Genomic DNA, 18,944 nt, shown 5'->3' with positions numbered 1-18,944 from the left:
GAACGACATAGAGGGACCGGAACCCTCGTTTCTTTCGTTCGCATCCAAGATAAGATGCGTTTGAAATGTTAGAAATCCTAACGAACTCGTTATTCATGAAACGTGCTCTTGATCCACCGAAACGTAACTATTTGCAACACGGCAAGAACTCGTCCGATCTCGGGATAAAAGTCGATCGTTCGTCCTCGTCGTCTTCCTCCTCCCCCTCCCCCTTCTCCTCTTTCTCCTCTTCTTCCACCTTCTTCTGCTGTTCATGCTCTTCCTCATCTTTATCCTCCCCCTTTTATCCACAATTCTCCTCTTTCGTTCCTTACGACTGGTTTCTTCGCGCTCCTTAGATGGCTCGATGATTCTCTCTATCTGTTGACTTTTTCAATACTATGGTAGAATAATTATTTTATATATCCAACGCGGTTATACATTCTCTCGAGATCTTTCTTATATGATAAATATATGTTTTATATGAAAAAAAAAAAAAAAGAAAAGAAAAGATAAAGAAAAAAGAAAATTCAGTAACTTATATATCGTTACCTGTGGAGTATCAAAGTGTTTGGGTACAAATTTTTTGAAAATAATTTCCAGTACGACAAGTGTCTAATGAATTAAGGTAATACGCGCACGACCCGTTATCTTATATATATATATATAAAAGTACAACAAATGCAAAATATAATTATAATAATTTTACACGCGTGTGTTATTCTCGATTTGTCTATCGATCTAAATATATTATTTAATTGAATGTGTGAATTAAAAATAATGAAAACTACGGTAAACACGTTAAGCAAATTACGATGAATTTTTAAGTTTTAAATTAATCGTATTGTTGTTTTATTTTCTTGTTGTTTTCTTTTTTTTTTCTTTTTTCCAATAAAGTCTAATAAATAAAAATTCTTCCATTGAGATTGCTCTAACAGAAATGAGAAGAAATTGATCGCATCGGTGCGAAGTTAAACTTGTCGTCGTGAGAGACAGACGAGTAAAGTGAGAAGCTACGCAAAGATCGGTAGTCATTTGAAGCGAAGTCGTCGGAGTCCGGTGAGAGACGTTGATTTAGATGGCTGTGATTTCCGAGTTGGCTACTCGTTCTACGAGAGTGCGAGAGGATCGGACGAGAGAAGACTATACACACGTGCACACATGTGCACACACACACACACACCTTTATACGTTTCTATATGAACACTATAAGAAGAAAGGTGCGTAAAGACGTCGAGATTGTCTCTCTCGTTTTCTCTTCCTACGAGACGATTTCTCCCCTTCTCACCCTCTCTCTCTCTTTTTCTTTCTTTCTTTCTTTCTTTCGTTACTCAGCGCCACGGAAAGTTGCCACTAATGACAGAAAGAGGAATGCTGTCCGGCAGCGCGCGACCACGTCGGTAGCCATTTGTAATTCTCCGTATGTGTGTGTGTGAGAGAGAGAGAGAAAGAGGGAAAGAGAGAGAGAGAATAAACAAAACAAACAAAAAATGGCGAAAACATCGAATCAAGGTGCGACGAACGATAGAGGAGGGAAGACCTGGAAGACAGGCTGGAATTAGCGACACGCTGCCGTTCGTAATTAAAATCCCTTTGCTTCCCCGTTGGGAAATCTTTTTATCTTCAAACTATTACTACCATCGATCGGATCGATGAAAAAATGAAGATTCCTTAGTCTTCTCTCCTATCTAACAAGAGTATTTTTCATTGTCAATTTCAATCAGAGACGAATCCGATTGGAAATTTTTTTAATCAATTTTTTTCTTCCTCTCCTCCTACGAAGACGATTAATTAAATACAATAACAAAAATAATAGAATAAGAAGAATACAAAAACGATCAACATTAATTAGACGAATAATAATCACGCGGAAATGTTTTAATCAATTTCTTTTTTTTTAACCGTACTAGGAAGGAAAAGCATTACGATTACCTATTATCTATCGATTTGATCTTATAATTAAATTAAAACGAAAAACACATGAAATATAAAAAAACGAGAGAGAGAGAGAGAGAGAAGAGAGAGAATAAGAGAAAGCAATCGACAGGACGTTTCTCGTAGTGGATTGTCGACCAATCGGAGTATCGCATTCGTCACAGTTAATTCTCCGTGGTCTGCAGAGGCGGACTGTTTTAATTAGAGAATCTAATTGATGGTCGGTGGCTTGGCGTGGCGGGCTTAGCGCTGCCGAGCGACCCATAAACGACTTCTTAGACCGGTGCACCTGGCCGGCCATGGTGTTAATTACTCTCCTTCTGTGGCCTGCTCCTTCTTCTTCTTCCTCCTCCTCTTTCTCTTCTTCTTCTTCTAATTTTTTTTCATTCATCCTTTTACCTTCTACCTTCAGACGTTCCCTGTCCGTGAATGGCCACGAAGAAGGACACGCGCGGCAAGACGAAAGACATGAAAGATAAAAAAAAAAAAAGAAACAAAAATTAAAAAAGAAGAAGGAGAAGAAGAAGGAGCAAAAGAAAAAGAGAAAGAGCAACAAGTGTCCCCCGTCGCGAGGCGCAAAAGCATTCCTAATTACGCCCCTGCCCTCGAAGCGAAACGAGACAAAAAGCCCCTTGATTACATTTTCGTATAATTTCATCGTGCGGCTCGCGCCATTAAGAGAGAAGAGAAGCTTACCCCGCGCAAATTAGATCGATTCCTTAATGCCTCCGGCCAAGTAATTGGTTCTCATTCTCGGAAGCTGACGGTGAAATCGGATATCTGTCTCTCTCTTTCTTGAACAGCTTGATGCTCCTTCGAGTAGACTGCTGTTGCTGCTGCTGCTGGTGCTTCTGCTGGTGCTGATGCTCGAGAGAGAAAGATACACGTAATTGCCTTCGCGACGTCTCTCACTACGAAAAGGTGACTCGTCTAAGAAAATATCGACGTTATCAAAGTCGATATAACGATGAGATATTATTATTCCTGAAACTCTAGAAAGCAGACAAGTCTGACACGTTCATACGACTTAAATGATTATCAGATATTATTTTTTGTTCATTTTGTGTTGTCAGTTTTTGTCATGTGGAATTTGCAATACGAAAAATCTTGCTTCCACATTTATTTCAAGATTTTTGTTTATTTATTCTTTTTCCTTTTTCTTGCGTGTATCCCCTGATGGCCACAATCAAACGTATTGGACTTGTCTGCCTCCGAGAATAATTATTGTACGAATCTCTTCGAACATTTAATTCATTTACAGATAAAAAACAAATTAGAATAATCATATAATTAAATGTAGGTGTATCTTTTCTTTTTTGAATAATCCTTGCAGAAAAGAAATTTAAATAAACATAAAGAGAAGAACGAAGTGAAAGGAACGAGAATCGAATGACGTTGATGTTTCTTCGCAGTGGTACAAGGTAGACAGCAGCAAGATCCGAGACGATTTGCTAAAGCTATGGGTTCCATTGGGTGCGGGTCCCTGCCGGGACCAGCCGGATGAAGCCACCGAGATTTTCTTGATGAGATCCACCGAGAGGTCTGAATCTTTACCACTGCAAGCTTGGCATTCGTTGGCGAGATCGGCCCTCTCTTGGTTCATCAGTCGCACCTCCATCAATGGGTAAGTCCTTTGAACCTAAAAAGTATAATTATTAACCCTTCAAACAAGAAAACAACACAGAAAAAAAGAAGAACAAAATGATTGAACAATCTCAAAATTAACTCTTCCCACTACTAATTCTTCTTCTTCTTCTTCTTCTACTTCTTTCGTCGATGAACAAAATTATTTGTACCCAAAGTATAACAGAAAGAAGAAGAAAAAACGTAATTCCTCGCGTAATCATTTTCGATAAAAACAACGAATACAATTCTAAAATTAAATAAAGATATTTTGTTAAGAATCAAGTACGAGGTCGAACGTATTTTCTTACAAAATTCTATAACCTATGATGAGAGAAAGTTTGATAATAAAAACTACGTTTGAAGAGAAGATATTGGTTGAAGTAGTTTTGGTATATCCTAAGGCTAGAGCAAGAGCAAGACCTACCAAAGGTAGGATCGTTTGCGAGGTGATGAAAGGGGGCCTTCCCTTCTCGCCAGTTAATTAATAACCACGGAGATACGATCTCCGCCTATCTCACTGTCCGTATAGTCTCGACAAGCTGGTGGTAAAGGCCCTGCCATGCCCGTTCCCTTTCCCTTTCCCCCTTCCTTTCCCTACCCTTCTCTTCCCCGTTCACTTCACCGTCCGTAGAGTGGAACCTTCTCTCTCTTTCTCTTTCTTTTTCTTTCTCATTCCTCTTCTCTCTTTCCATCTCACCTGGCGAGGTGGTCCGCAGTGAGAAGGTAAAGAGTAAGAAAGAAAGAGAGAGAGAGAAAGAGAGAAAGAGAGATGGAAAACAAATGGGGAAGGAGGAGAGGGTGGGAGGGGAAGAGAAAGAAAGAAAGAAAGAAAGAGCCACGGTTATTGATGGCCAGCTTTGTTTGCCCTCGAACCGTTTATTAAAATCCAACGCGGGTGATTAACCTCTTCTCGAGGCGCGTCGTCCTGCCAGCTACCATGCGAAACACCTCCGCAGCAGCACCAGCAGCACCAGCAGCCTCGTCCGTTTATTAAAATCCACCGTGGCTATGGTGGTTCTGGCTACTAGGCGGGTACGGGATCGTTCGTTCTTTCGTTAATCGTTTGGATCGAAGTTCTACGTCTAAATCCTTTTACAAATCCTTTATCTTACTTACACGAGTTAAATGTTCTTACCGATTTACTTCAATTTGTCTATTTATTCTTGTATATAAAAGATTTGTTAAATTAATAAGAGAGTAAGAGAGATAATTTAGTTCGTTAATCCGATTCGGATTGAAGCTACTAAATTTATCTAAATACTTTTTAAATCTACATATTCTTTATTCGAGTCAATCGTATTTATCTTTTATCCAAGTTCGTCTACTGGTATCTGAAGGAAATTGAAAAAAAAAATAAATAAATTTAATTAGTACGATCGAGAAAATATTTCGTTCGTTAATTGTACGGATTGAAAAGTTATCAAATTTATTTCAATTATTTTTAAATCATTTAATCGAATCCTTATTCGAGTAAAATGTAGGCGTTTACTTGTTACTTGTATTTAAACAGAAAATGAGTTAGATCGAAAAAGATAGAAAAAGAGAGAGAGAGAGAGAGACAGAGAGAGAGAGAGAGGATGGTTCTCGATAGGCAAAAGTCAAAAGTAAGAGTCAGAAATAAGAAAGGGTAATTCACGGTGAAAACGAACAACGACAGAAGAGTCACCTGGATGACGTACGCATGACGTTACAACGCGCTCCTGCTGAGAGTATTAATTACGTTCTCTCGTGGTTGATCCTCTCCAGCTTCTCTTCTTCGCCTTCATTTTCTTTCTTTCTCACGTGACTCCTGGCTGGCTGGTTGGTTGGGTTGGTTGGTTGGTTGGTTGGTTGGTTAGCTTGCTGGCTTCGAAGACCGCGGGCTCTCGCAAATTAATCATAATTAGCGGCGAGATGTCCTCCATCAAAGTGCTGCTTCTTTCTCTCTTTAGAAAAAGATAGATATATGTATGTATATATATATATATCAAAGTGGAACGAGAAGGACGAATTAACGTTAAGGATGAAAAGAGAAAGAGAAGATCGATCGATCAAATGTACTGGGTGTCCTGCAATTGGTGGTGCAAGCAAGCAAGCAAAGAACGAAAAACTATAATTGTATGTAAAAATGTCTAGAATACAATTTGTTCATACGAATATTTGCGAATTGTCCTTTATTTTGAGAAAAAAATGTTTGAAATTTTGTCAAATACGCACGTGCATTTAATTGAATTTAAAAGTCTCGATTGATTTGCTTCTTATTCTCGGATATTTCGAACAACAACGTTTATATATACTTCGTAATATTTTCGTCAAAATTTGTGTTAAAAGACAACACCCCGTATGCACCATTCCGTTTACAAATCCATGTCGAACCTTGAAAACAAAATTCGCTTGGTAATTTTAAACGGTTAGGAAAAAAGAAAAGGCAGGTGATTGCTCCTTTCTCTCTCTCTCTCTCTCTCTCTCTCTCTCTCCCTCTTTCTCTTTTTCTTTCTGCTTTCTTAGTGTTTCCTTGGTTGAATTCAGTGATTTCTGCATTTATACTCAACTCTACCAATGTCAATTAACATCGATCGAAAGAGAAATACATACAATCCCACTCGAAAACCGTAGACCAACGTCGTTATTACCGCTAATTGCCCAACGGAAATCTAAAATCTCCTCCTCCCGTTGGGTTGGGTAGTCTCTCTTACTTCGAGGAATCCTTATTTTACACTCTCCGTCTGATCGGTATCTCGATGCAAATTCGGTTGTTAAAGGTATCGTTTGCTTTCAGAGAAACCTCGGTAATTACTAGTCTGTCTGTCTACTACACTACTACTGCAATAATCGTCTCGAGTCGTCCTTTGCTTTTGTAATTTATCCACTCTCTTTCGTAAAGAATCGATTCTACCAAATCTTCCTTCCTTCCTTTTTTCTATCATACTTTGTCTTGTTCTTAACATATTTTTTTTCTTTCTCGTATGTTTAATAAAAGTTAGAAAAAGGTTTGCTGTTTATTGGATCCATATTTTCATACAACTTCGATCATAATAAATATGCAACCCTTAATGCAACCCTACTTATATTACAATATCCAATGTATTAAACCCCGAATAAATGATATATTGAAGATAAAATACCAAATATTCACTCAGCCTTCGAGAATTTAGAAAAGAGACGTAAAAGTGACACGTAACCGTCTAAGTCAAATCAACGAAAAGAAAATGAAAGATACAGAGAGAGAGAGAGAGAGAGAGAGAAATTCTGCAAAGGTTTGCGAGAGCAGACGGGATGGCTCGATAGCCAGTTTTTGTCTTGATCTCCGGCGTTGCAGGGAGGATAAGAAAGGGGGGAGGGGAGGGGTGAAGGATGCCGAAGTGGCTTGAGGGCACTCGGGATGAAGAGAGGAGTCCGTTTAGTCCCGCACGCCACCTGTTACCTCCCTGTCTCTTCACCGCTGAAGCTCCCTTTTTAAAGTCCGAAGGAAGCGAAGGGTGACAGGAATCTTAGCTTTGTCCTTAATATCTCCGCCGAATGCATACTGCATACGAATGCGATCCCCCATCCTTGATTCGAGGGCCTTGATTCGAGCCCCTTATTTGCCCTATTCCTGTGGAATCCAGCTTTATGCTTTTTCTCTTCTACCTTCTCTTTCGCTTTTCTCATCCTCTTCTTCCTCCTCCTCTTCCTCCTTCTCTTTCTCATCTTTCTATTCTTTTCCCTTCGTCTTCTGCTTCTTCTTCTTCCTCTTCTTCGTCTTCGTCTTCGTCTTCATCTTAAACTTCTTTCTCTTTTAACCTCATGGACCAAAGAATTATTTTATCTTTTTCAAGTTGATAAATGGCCTCTCTTTCTTGCACAAAATCAATGATCGCAAAACGTTAGATAGATCATCATTTCTATCTTCGATTTTCTCATGATTATGACGAATCGTTGCCGAACCTCCTACCTGACGGTGTAAAACCACGTCTGAAAGAAAAGTTTCTTTCGGTTAGGACGGTAGAAGAGGTGCAGTTTCATTGAATGCTTTTATCTCATCGTCGTGACAATCCGGATATGGACATCATGTTGTCGCTGTCTCTTTGTCGTTGTGTCTCAAGGTATAAGGAAAGAGGTAAATATGATTTTAATGAGCGAACAGAAGCCACGTGTAATTCCGTATCGCGTGGGAATCGGGCCTCGACTGTTTCTTTTTTTTTTTTCTTTTACACGAATCGCTCATTTTCCGGAAGCAACGTCCTCATCGTCGGGAATAAATGTTGGCGGGGAAAAATTACGCCGATTATCTCTGACGAGCCTGACGGAGGGTAAAAGCCGAGCTGTTACCAACTTATCGTCGAATAAGTCGATGATTTAGACTCTATGACGGTACACAATCAACATCTGTTTGTCTCCTCTGTGACAAAATATGGGAACGTGAGATGAAAAAAAGAAAAAATCAATAAGACGGAAGAGAGAAAATTCAATTATAATCATTCAATATAATAATATAATTGATGAACCGTCTTTTATCATTTTCGCTCGTACAATTTTTACTTCTCAATCGTGAATATTTGATTTATTCATTTGCCAAATCGATTATAATCCCCACCTCCTCATTCCTCACCTTAAAACGTAAACTCGAAACAAATTTATTATTCGACATTTATTTTAAATTATAAAAATATAAACATCAATCAAATAATTTCGCATCGTAATTTACACAAAAAAAAACATTCTATATAATAAAAATTAAGAAAAAAAAGAAATTATACTAATTAACATAAAATATATTAATATATCACTAATTAATATAGGAACCTGTAAGAAATCCCCCGAAAAAATAGGAAAAAATGTATAGTCGTTCTCGTAACTCGGAACGACGACCCTTCGACATCTTATTCTTCTTTCTCTTTCTTTTGCTATCCCGCAGCATCCTCCGATTGGTCCGCCAAGAGAGAGAGCCGTTAGTTCGTTGGTCAGTAATTATCATTAGCGCGTTTGCGCGCCGAGGGTCGGACTTTGGTGGTGTTTTCTTCCGATTGGCAACCCTCTCCGTAATTAATCGAAAAGCGCAGGCGCGGATTCTCGCACCCCCTCGAAGGAAAACGTATCAGCACCGCCTCACCCCTCTTTCTCTCTCTCTCTCTCTCTCTCACTCCTCCTTTTATTTCTTTCTTTATTTCTTTTTCTCTTTCTTTCTCGTACCAATTCTAACCTAACCCTCTCAGACAGAAGAAAGACGAAGAAAATTCTTTTTCTCTTTCTCTATCTTCCTTTAAAGAACTTTCTTCTCTCGTGGTTGGAGCATCTACGCTCCCCACTCCTATCCCAATCCCCACCCCCACCCCATCGTTAATTACAAGCCAAGTGGGTGGCGTCTCCTTCCAGAAGAAAGAGAAGGACAGGGATAAAGATAGAGGAGTTTGCGCTCTGCTAATTGCTCATTAACCCTTTTAGTAATCGCCCACCGCCCTGGGAGTGGCCAACTCCCATCTCAATTGTATTTTCTAATTGTGAGGGGAAAAAGGGGGCGTTTACTATCTCATTGAATTATTTCTATTAACTCAAAGTCCTTCCTATTAGATATAATTAAGTGAACTAATTGTACTAATGGAGAAATATCGTTAGATATAATTGAGCCGAGTTAGGCTAAAACTTCCTACTTCTCAATCATTAGATATTGAATTATATTAATTTGAGAAAATATAAAAATAGTATAATTAATTTACATAAGAGTGAATTGAAATGTTTTGAATCTTAACAAACAAAAACTATTTTCTTTTTTTTTTTTTTTTTTTTTTTTTTTAAATAAAAGTTCATTTGACCGGAAAAATAATTGTTTTTTCGTTAAGCTCAAAACTTTCAAACTCAATGACGTATTTTCAAATTTTCTTTAATTATATAAGCTTAAATTGAATTGTTACTTGGTAGTTTTGAAAAGTGTTTATGCGTGGGTTGATAATTCTGTTCAAAATAAATGTTCAAAAATTATAAAATCCTTACAATATTTAATCAATATTTTCTAATTTGAACAATTAGTAGATTTTTGCATAACGTGTCCAACTAATACTGTTCTTGTTATTCTTGTCAAGTAAAATAAAATCTAACAATTACGTTGTAGAACTTTTTTTTAATAATACGAAGTATTATAATTATTATGGAGGGGTTATAGTATTTGTCGTTGTCACCCCTTATTTTTTGAACTAACACGCAAAGTGTAAATTACATTTTTCATTCAAGAGATCCATCCCTTTTACCTCAACAAAGTGAAATGTCAGCATATGTCAAAGCCACCCCCTTTCGTGTTCGTTACTTACACATTCATTTAGAAAGGTCTCTTCTTTAAGTTGTTAAAAAGGGTTGGATTAAGAATCGTATACAGTATTTTCATTTTTACTAAATTGATATCTTTACGTTAGAGATCGATCATCCAAGTACAACCCTGAACGTATCGAAGGTAGAAACACATCGACGTGATCCTCGCAAACACGATCGAAGAGAGTCCTTTAGCGTTCACATAAAAACTGGACACGCTCCTATCTTCTACCCTCTTCCCCGCTCGTCTATAGACGCGTCCACTTTAACAAATACCCTCTTGACTCCATCGATTCCATGGTTGCTCGTATCGACTACCATCTTTCTTTCTTTCTTTCTTCATTTCTTTTTTTCTTTCTTTCTTTCTTTCTTTCTTTCATTGATATCATCCTATTTTTAATTAAATTTTTTTTTCTAATAGAATAAAAATAAATGTATGCCTATAATTTTTTAGAGGTGTTTTCATAAATGAAAGATTATTAATTAAACTTTCTTGATAGGGGAATAACAATAATATTTTTTTTTTTTAAATATTAAGTCTTCCAGTGATAATAATTCAACGATATTACGATTTCGAATAAAAATGATTAATAAAATTTGTTCGTTAGAGAGAAATGTTTACGTGGTGTTATTAAAAAAGAATAAAAGTATTTTAGTGAGTATGATACGAGAATTTTGATAATCCTTGAAAATATTTTTGTTCGGCGAAAATACAATTTTGCGAATTGGAGATAGAGAGAGAACGAGAAAAATTGAAGAAAAAGTCAACTAGAAGTTTGGTGTCACTTAATAAAGATTCGCAAAAGTCGTAGCATCATCTTAAAAGTGTCTCTTTTAAAAAGGAAAAAAGGTCGCATTTTATTCCAAGATGGTTGGATTTTGTCAAACAGTGAAAGGACCCACCACTGTACTACTATGACGCCCATAGTTTCACTCTTTATGTCCTTTTACGACTCTCGGCGGTGGTTTTCTCGAACGTCGCGCTCGAATCATGGTGTTTAAACTGGTCTAAAATTCAAAAATGTACCATACGGGATTTGCACTATGTGTGAGAATACTACTGCATATATATTTTTTATGATTTCTATCAAATATAAAACAAAGAAAAAATCTACGTTTCTATACTGAAGCAAAAAAAAAAAAAGAAAAAAGAAAAATCATAAAAACAAACACGAAACAACGAACGAATTTTATTTATAAATAATTAACAAACCAAAAAAAAAATACCACGAACGAAAGATCGATAATACCGAAGTGTTGTTGCTAAAAAACAAAAAAATGGTTCTCTTTCTCTGTCTTAAAAAAAAAAAGAATAAGAAGAAGAAAAAACAGTTAAAAAAAAATAAAAAAAAGGAGAGCTGCTGGAAAGATTAGAATACACTGTTAAAATCCCCGCACGAATAAGCTAGCTCGACACGACGAAGGATTTTACGATCCTACTTAATTCCATTTACCTCGCGCTCCTTTATCGATCGATCGACGATCGTAAAATCCGATGCAGCGTCGTCGCTGTTGGGATCGTTGTTGGAATACTGCGGAGGATTTCGAAGGAACAACTGAGATAGAAGCGAGGGAGGGAAAAAAACGCAGTAGTAGTAATAATAATAATAGTTAGTAGAAGAAGTAGAAGAAATAGAAGTAATAGAAGTAAATAGGTACTAGTAGTTTCTCGCGAGCCAAGCCGAGAAATTAAAAGACGTAGAGAAGAAAAGAAATGAGCAGGTCGTCGTCGTCGTCGTCGTCGTCGTCGTCATGGTGGTGATGGTGGTGGTGGTGGTGAGGAGAAGGAACGTGAGGAAGAAAAAAGGAAAGGATCGAATAGAAGAGAGGTTGTTCGGGGACGATACGAAAGCGATATGTGAGCGTAAGCGTGGCCAGTAGGACTGTGAGAGGGTTGGAAACTATGGGGGATGGAAACTATAAGAGTGGAAAGAAGATAGAAATGAAAACGAAGAAGAATAAGAAACAGAAAAGGAGAGAGAAAAATGAAAGAAAAAAAGAAGAAAAAAGGGGGGGGTTATGCATGTATGCGTGTGTTCCCGAAAGACTCGCATAACGATCCCGTTTAAGAATCCTCCCCCTCTTTCATTCTCTCTATCTATCTATCTCTATCTTCTAGCTCTTTCTTGCAGACACACACACGCACGCACACACACACACACACACACACACACACGATGCTCACTCGTGTTGGTTATTCTCGCAAAGCCGAGCGAAATAACGGGCGAGCACACCCACCCACCCACCACCACCACCCTACGACCATTCCTCCTCCTTCTTTCTCCCTTAAGCCCACTCCTTTCCTTCCTTCCTTCCTCCCTTCCTCCCTCCTTCACCGAGCGTCGAAGAAGAGCATTTGCAAAACTCTGCCGGGTATAATAATAATTATTGTCCGTGAGCGAGTCCAGGCTTCCCCACTCTTTCGTCTTTAACTCGTCTCCCTTTCTCTCATCTTCTCTCTCTTTCTTTCCTACGTCCAGCTCGACTCGGAGGGTCATCCTCCTACTCCGATCTCTGTCGATGGCGTGGCCTCCCCTCCAAATCTCGCGTACCGGGGTGGTCCATGGTCCACGCCTACCAGCGCAGCATCCCTAGCACAGGGTGACGTGCCTTTCCTCTTATTCTCCTCTCCTCTCTTCTCCTCTCCTCTCCTTTCCTTTCCTCTCCGCTTTTGCCTCCTTCTCCCCCCTCCTTCTCACACCCCTTCTGACAAGAAGAAGTAGGGGGAGGGGAGGAGGTTATAACTACGTCGAGATAGAAAGGGGAAGAGAGAGAGAAAGGGAGGGAGGGAGAGAGAGAGAGAGAGAGAGAGAGAGAGAGAGAGAGAGAGAGAGAAAGATCGAAGAGAGGACTAACGAGACACCGTCCTCCTCCTCCTTCTCTTACTCCTCCTCTCCTTCGTTTTTCTCTCCCTCCCCTTTCTTACTTCTACAGAGACTTGCGAACTTTCGCGAAAACGATCGAGGACGACCGAAGAGAAACGATTTCTCCCTTTCCATCTCACTCACTCTCACTCTTACTCTCATGCTTCCTTCTTACTACTACTACTACTACTACTACTACTACTACTACTACTACTACTACTACTACTACTACTACTACTACTACTATTATTATCTATTACTATTACTACTACACATTGCTACTATTCCTTTCTTACCTCATTCTATTTCCCCTCTTTACTTCCTTACTTACTTCTTTCTACTTCCCTTCTTTCCTTTCTTCTTTCCTTTCTTCCTTCCTTCCTTCCTTCCTTCCTTCCTTCCTTCTTTCCTTCCTTCTATACGTTCTAATAATAAGCATATTTTTCCATCTCATTTTGTTGCGCGTAAAAAACGAGAGAGCAACATCGATCATATAATAGCAAGAAAAGGATGAGAGAATAAGCTTCAAAGAATAGTCTCAGCCGTTGACTCTTCACCGATACCCTAATTGTGAGAAGGGTAGTTTTTATCTGACAGATTCAGGAATACCTGTATTTAAAACGCAATATGACTTTGTCGAAAACTGAAATTATATTTTGTCTATTTATTTATTAAGTTTTAATGGACTTTTGATTTTGTTGTTTGGGTTGAACGTAATTATATAAATGTTTGTAGGGTGATACAGTAGATATACTAAACTAAGGGAAGGTTTAGTATGAGTGAAGTTTAAGAAGTTAGTGAGGACTTACAGGAAATAAGGAAACACAGAAGATTATGAAAGAGGAAGTATTTAAGGTTAACGTTCTTTTAAAAATATGTATAACATATTATTAATTATAAATAATGATGATAGTGATAATAATAAATCCTGTGTATGGGCACAGTAATTCTTGCTTGTCGTAAAAGACGACTAAAAGAGAAAACCTTGGATAATGTAATAATAATAGTAATAAACATTATAATAGTTTTGCAATCAGTAATGGGTGGTAGTAGAAGAAAAAGGATTAGGTATGTGAAGTAGAACATAACAGTATAGTAGTATAATATATAGTACTTCTTCTTTTTAAGGATTTTCCTTCCTTCCTTCCTTCCTTCCTTCCTTCCTTTCTTTCTGCCTTCCTTGGTTACTTCCATTGAAGAATTCCGTTTACCAGTTCCATGGCTTCTATCGTAGAATCGTCCCGACTTGCTTTATCGTTCACCACCTTGACCTTTGACTCGAACGCACGACACGCCGTCTCTTATTTACCAAAAAATCGAAGAAACTTTCCTTTATTTTTCAACGAGAGAATTCGCAGTGAATACAAATAAATTCATATTTATTGTGTCTGTAAAAAAATTATCTTCGAATTATCTTCTTCGTCAAACGATAATCAAAAGATTCATATAATTGTCTAACAATTAGAAATTAAAGATAATAAAAAGATATTATATGTTATTTGTTATACGTGTATTCCTTCCGTCACAAATTAATTGTTACGTTTGGCGTATAAACGTTTATGCAAATATAACCAACTAATTTGTATAAATATTTGAGAATATTATTTGTATTATTTGAGAATATTTTATTTACTTGTAATATTATATACTATTAAGTTTGATAAAGGAAAAATATCAAAGTGTCCATTAATTTTGAATCAGAAACGAGATAGTTGTTCCCCTCTCCTTCTCTCTCTCTTTCTCTCTCTTCTTCTAACATCCATCCTTAAATTTTTGTTCTGTATCACAATAAGTTATCGTCGCACGTGTAGCTCGCATGTATGTAACTACGTTTCCGCGCGTCGTTCGACGAATACGTTTAGATTCGAAGAGGAAGAAGAGAAAGAGGAGAAAAAGGAGGAGGAGGAGGAGGAGGAGGAGGGTTGCTGGACCAAAGGAAGAAGAGAATAAAGGGAGAAATGCGAAAGAAAAGAGAGAGATATATAGAAAACAACAACCAACACGGTTCGAAGCCAAACGAACGAACGAACGAACGAACGAAGGATTTGCAAACAATAGACCTGGAGCAGAGTGGATTCTTTAGATGGCGGTTTCGATACGCATCGCATTTACATATTATTGCTATTATTAGGTAAACGATCCTCCGAGCGCCTCTTTAACACTACGCGTTCGCTCGCTTACCCCCTCGAGGGTATTTTACGAGCGACCAGCTTAGACCCCCCGGCCGATAAAAGCCAAGAAGACACACTGTGAAACCGAAACTTTCTTTTCCTCTCTCTCTCTCTCTCTCTCCCTCTTTCCCTCTCTCTCTCTCTCTCTCTCTGTTTTTCTCCCTTTCCCTCTTCCTCTCTTCCTCTCTTTCTTTCTCTTTGAAACGATAGTAGGTGGACTCTCTGATGTAAATAATTCGACTACGACTATAACATTCATTTTTATCGAAACATATCTTCAATGATCTATTCTCTATCAATCGATCGATCAATCCGTGGATCCTATCTAACAAAATGATTTTTATGAACTTTAGAGATCGTGGATTACGATGATAAACATATACACACTTTAGATAGAATTTAGAATGAATTTCATCGAGTTTTGAGATCCTGATGGATTACATTATTATTAACGTTTTTTACAGTCAGTTAGAATTTCAATGATGTTGAATTTTCGTGAAGTTTTTCAATAACATGATACTTTCGTGCTAACATTCTTTAAACATTGATACGATTTTTAATTAAATTTCATAAAAATTCTATATCATGTTGCGAGACTACATTTGAAATATTCTACAGAAATGTCTTCAAATGTTAGTAATGAGATCATGTGATATTTTTGCTTAGAAAAAAAAAACAAAAAAAGAAAAAATGAAATAAAAGTAATAATAAGAAAATAATGAAATTAATTTTCTTTCGAATTCGTCTAATTTAAAATACCAACAATATTTATGTATATTATAAATAGGCGTCTCCTTTTTTTACATAGCGTTAATCAAATTCTCTTTGAGTCGAAAAAGATCTGAACGGTCGGCTATAAATTCAAGGATGCGTTCAGTTCAGGGGAGGAGGAGGAGGAGACGGAGGAGGTAGGGGGAGGGGGAAAAGGGGGTTTAGTTCTCTCTAGACCGCTCGACGCCAGGACCGAAATTAAGGGCGCTTCTTTGGTCGGCCGCCCGTTACTTTCTTCTTCGTCTTTTCTCGGACAGGGCAAAGAGAACGAGCAAGGTGGACTAAAGTGGTCCGACGAGAACACGTTCCTCAGCGTAAATAAAAGAAACTTCTCTCTTTCTCTCTTTCTCTCTCTCTCTCTCTCTCTTTTCGTATGCTTCCTCGAATTATCTGATGTTGACTAAAAAAGGAAAAAATATAATATTGAAAAGCTAAACATATAAATGCATGTAAATATTCGTTTAATCGTTAAACGAATTCCAAAAGGAAAATGAAAGAAAAAATATTTTATTAATAATTAAAAATATGTTTTTTTTTGCTCGATTATTTAGAATGAATAAAAATATTTATTTAATTAAATTGAATAAATTTTGAATAATATATAGTACGTCGAGATGATTACAAACATTTTTCAATTATTTAAAATAACGTTAAGAATCAAACACGATTTGATTTACAATTGCATATTTTTTGCAATTATTATTGAAATAAAGTTTCGATAAATATTCCAATGCACGGTTGTGTGCAAATTAGAGTTCCATATGATTGATACTAGATCCATTTCGATATTTTATCATAAATGAGATTTATATAACAATTGGAATGTTTGAATCAACGTAATACTGATCCATGTATATTAAATATATGTTCTACTCTTAATAGTTGACTATAATATAAATACTAAACTAATAAATGATCAGACATACACATTTATAACAAGGAATCACGATTTACGTGTAAGAATTCTCGCATCTGTTTCTTTCGGTCCATCTCTTTCTCTTTCCATCTCTATGGCGTTGTCGCGGTGGTGGTTACAAGGCGTTATACTGGCTCGACGTTACGAGCAAAAGGACGATGGTAAAGGGACAGAAAGAAGGAAGGAAGGAGAAAGATAGAAGAGCTTCGTGGTGGATGCTACGAACAATGCGGCAAGTAGGGTCCCCGAGTGCTTTCCTTGGCCAGAAACACTTTTTCTTTTTCTCTCTCTCTCTCTCTCTCTCTCTTTCTCTTTCTCTCTCTTTCTGTGCTTCGTTGTCCTTTTCTTTTTCTTATTTTTATTTATTATTCAATGGGGACCAGGAGGTGCTCGTTAATCGATGCCACTGGCCCAGTCGAGTGCAGGAAAGAAGAAGAAGAAGAAGAGGAGAAGAGGAGAGGAGGGTGAGGGATAGAGGGTGAAGCAAGCGGATGGTCTGAAAGAGAAACAAATCGAAAAGAAAGATCGGTGGAAGAGAGTTCTGGGACCACCATAGGCCTTATTTATAACGACGAGAATAACCAAAGGCACCATCAAAATTCCGCATTCCTCGTTGAACGGACACATTGATCGATTTCTCGTGTGATGAACGTAAATTTTAAAATGGAGTATTGAAAACAAAAAAGAAAACAAAAAAAAGACTCGTAGACGTTGACAAAAACGAATCCAAGTTATTCGAAGTAAAATATGTTTCAGACGTTTTTCTTTTCTATACATTTTGATATTAAAGAAATGTTATGGTTTTAATGTGAGTTAATGTTTACAGATTATTAGGACGAGGTTCCATGCACGTATTCTCCAGCGAGCAATTTGAAAAGTTGATGGAAGCTAGCGGTTTCAAAGGTCCTTGGGAATCTCTCGTTGATTTGGGTGCTGGCGATGGTGCTACCACTGCTCACGTGGCTCATCTATTTGAAAGAGTTTACGCTACTGATATTTCACCGCCTATGAGATGGGCATTGGCCAAAAGAAAATTTATGTACGTAGAAATGTTAACAATTTCTTTTTTTTTTCTATTACATTTATAACCGGTTTCGTTAAATTAATTAGCAAATTTGATAGCGCGCGTTCCATTTGATTATAATAAATCGTGTAACTTCGATCTCTTGAATTTTTTAATTTGTAAAATTCGTGTCAATTTTATTACGATTTGAGTATTCCTAATTTATGTGGTCTTAGCCAAATATTGTTAATTTATTTTAAATATTAAAAGTTGATTATCTTTTTTTTTCTTTTCTCTATCAGAAGATTACTTTAGATGATAAAAGAATTAATTATCTTGTATGATAATTCTATTGGAATGTTCATTTCGAGTTAGATGTGCAGATAGAGAAGAAGATAGCTCTCGACAGTATAGAAAAGCGAGTTTATTACATCGAATTGATTGAAGTAGAAGTTTACGGTGGTTTTATATCCCTCGCGCGTCTCTTCTTCGTACGCGCGTCCTTACGTTCCTCGGTGGTTACTCGAATTTAAAGTGAGCAAGTCAAAACGAAGAGGGTGGGTGCGATGGACTCGTATAACATTTTATAGATATTCGTTCGGCCCTTACCAAAAGCGATTTGCGAGTCGCGACGAAATAGTTCTTTTTCCTATTTTGTCTTCTTCTCCGCTTAATGCTTGAAAATTGTCTTCTTGTGTTTCACGATCAAAGATTAGAAGGATAAACGAAAAATCTTTTCCACGCAGAGTATTGGACGTCGACAAATGGTACGAGGAAGCTGGTCAATTCGACGTAATACTTTGTTTGAATTTGCTCGATCGTTGCGACCGTCCTAACAGTTTGCTAAGACAATTTCGAAAATCCTTGAAAGCAGGAGGTCGACTAGTGGTGGCATTGGTTTTACCATTTAGTCCATACGTCGAGGTAGGTGATAGAGGTGATCACAAACCATCGGAGTATCTGCCAGTTAAGGGAATTGGTTTGGAAGGTCAAATAGCTGGTTTAGTCGACCGAGTCTTTGCACCACTGGGCCTAAGATGTTTGGCGTGGAGTAAACTACCTTATCTCTGCGAGGGCGACCTGGGCCAGGCTTATTACTTCCTCGACGACGTCCTCTTCGTTTTGGAAGTAGTACCAGTTAGTAAACTAAATCCTGCGACTAGTTCTTCTGATAGTACAATATCGTCATCTCGGTTACAACACTGATCGAAGAAGAACTTTTAGGACAAAGAATACGAAGATAACGTTAATGACACTCAAAATGGAACCAGGATTGACCTAACTATATGATCAAACCAAACCAATTGAATAATACAAGGAAATTCAATATTCTATGGATTATGTGGGACAACGTTTTAAAAAGGCAAGTACACACTTGTAAAAACTTTAATAATCGCAGTCATGGAATAGAATAATGC

At 37.5% G+C, this 18,944-nt stretch overlaps 1 protein-coding gene across 3 annotated transcripts in view; it reads left to right on the top strand.

Annotated features, from left to right (window-relative positions):
• LOC122516911 (protein-L-histidine N-pros-methyltransferase) overlaps positions 1-18,933 on the top strand; it is a 29,923-nt gene extending 10,990 nt beyond the window's left edge. The window contains exons 2-5 of one of the 3 annotated variants that reach the window (XM_043635125.1): positions 3,327-3,538; positions 17,350-17,562; positions 18,273-18,663; positions 18,751-18,933. In XM_043635125.1, the coding sequence (XP_043491060.1) occupies positions 3,327-3,538; positions 17,350-17,562; positions 18,273-18,663; positions 18,751-18,816 (882 nt within the window). In that variant the 3' untranslated portion in view covers positions 18,817-18,933. Of the gene's footprint in view, positions 1-3,326; positions 3,539-17,349; positions 17,563-18,272 lie in introns of all 3 variants that reach the window. The other 2 variants (XM_043635126.1, XM_043635124.1) reach the window with 2 other exon arrangements.
• The last annotated feature ends 11 nt before the right edge of the window (positions 18,934-18,944 follow it).

Source organism: Polistes fuscatus, unplaced genomic scaffold (genome assembly GCF_010416935.1).
Source record: "Polistes fuscatus isolate 324 unplaced genomic scaffold, CU_Pfus_HIC Scaffold2, whole genome shotgun sequence".
Lineage (NCBI taxonomy): Eukaryota > Metazoa > Arthropoda > Insecta > Hymenoptera > Vespidae > Polistes > Polistes fuscatus.
This window is presented reverse-complemented; position numbering and strand designations above follow the sequence as displayed.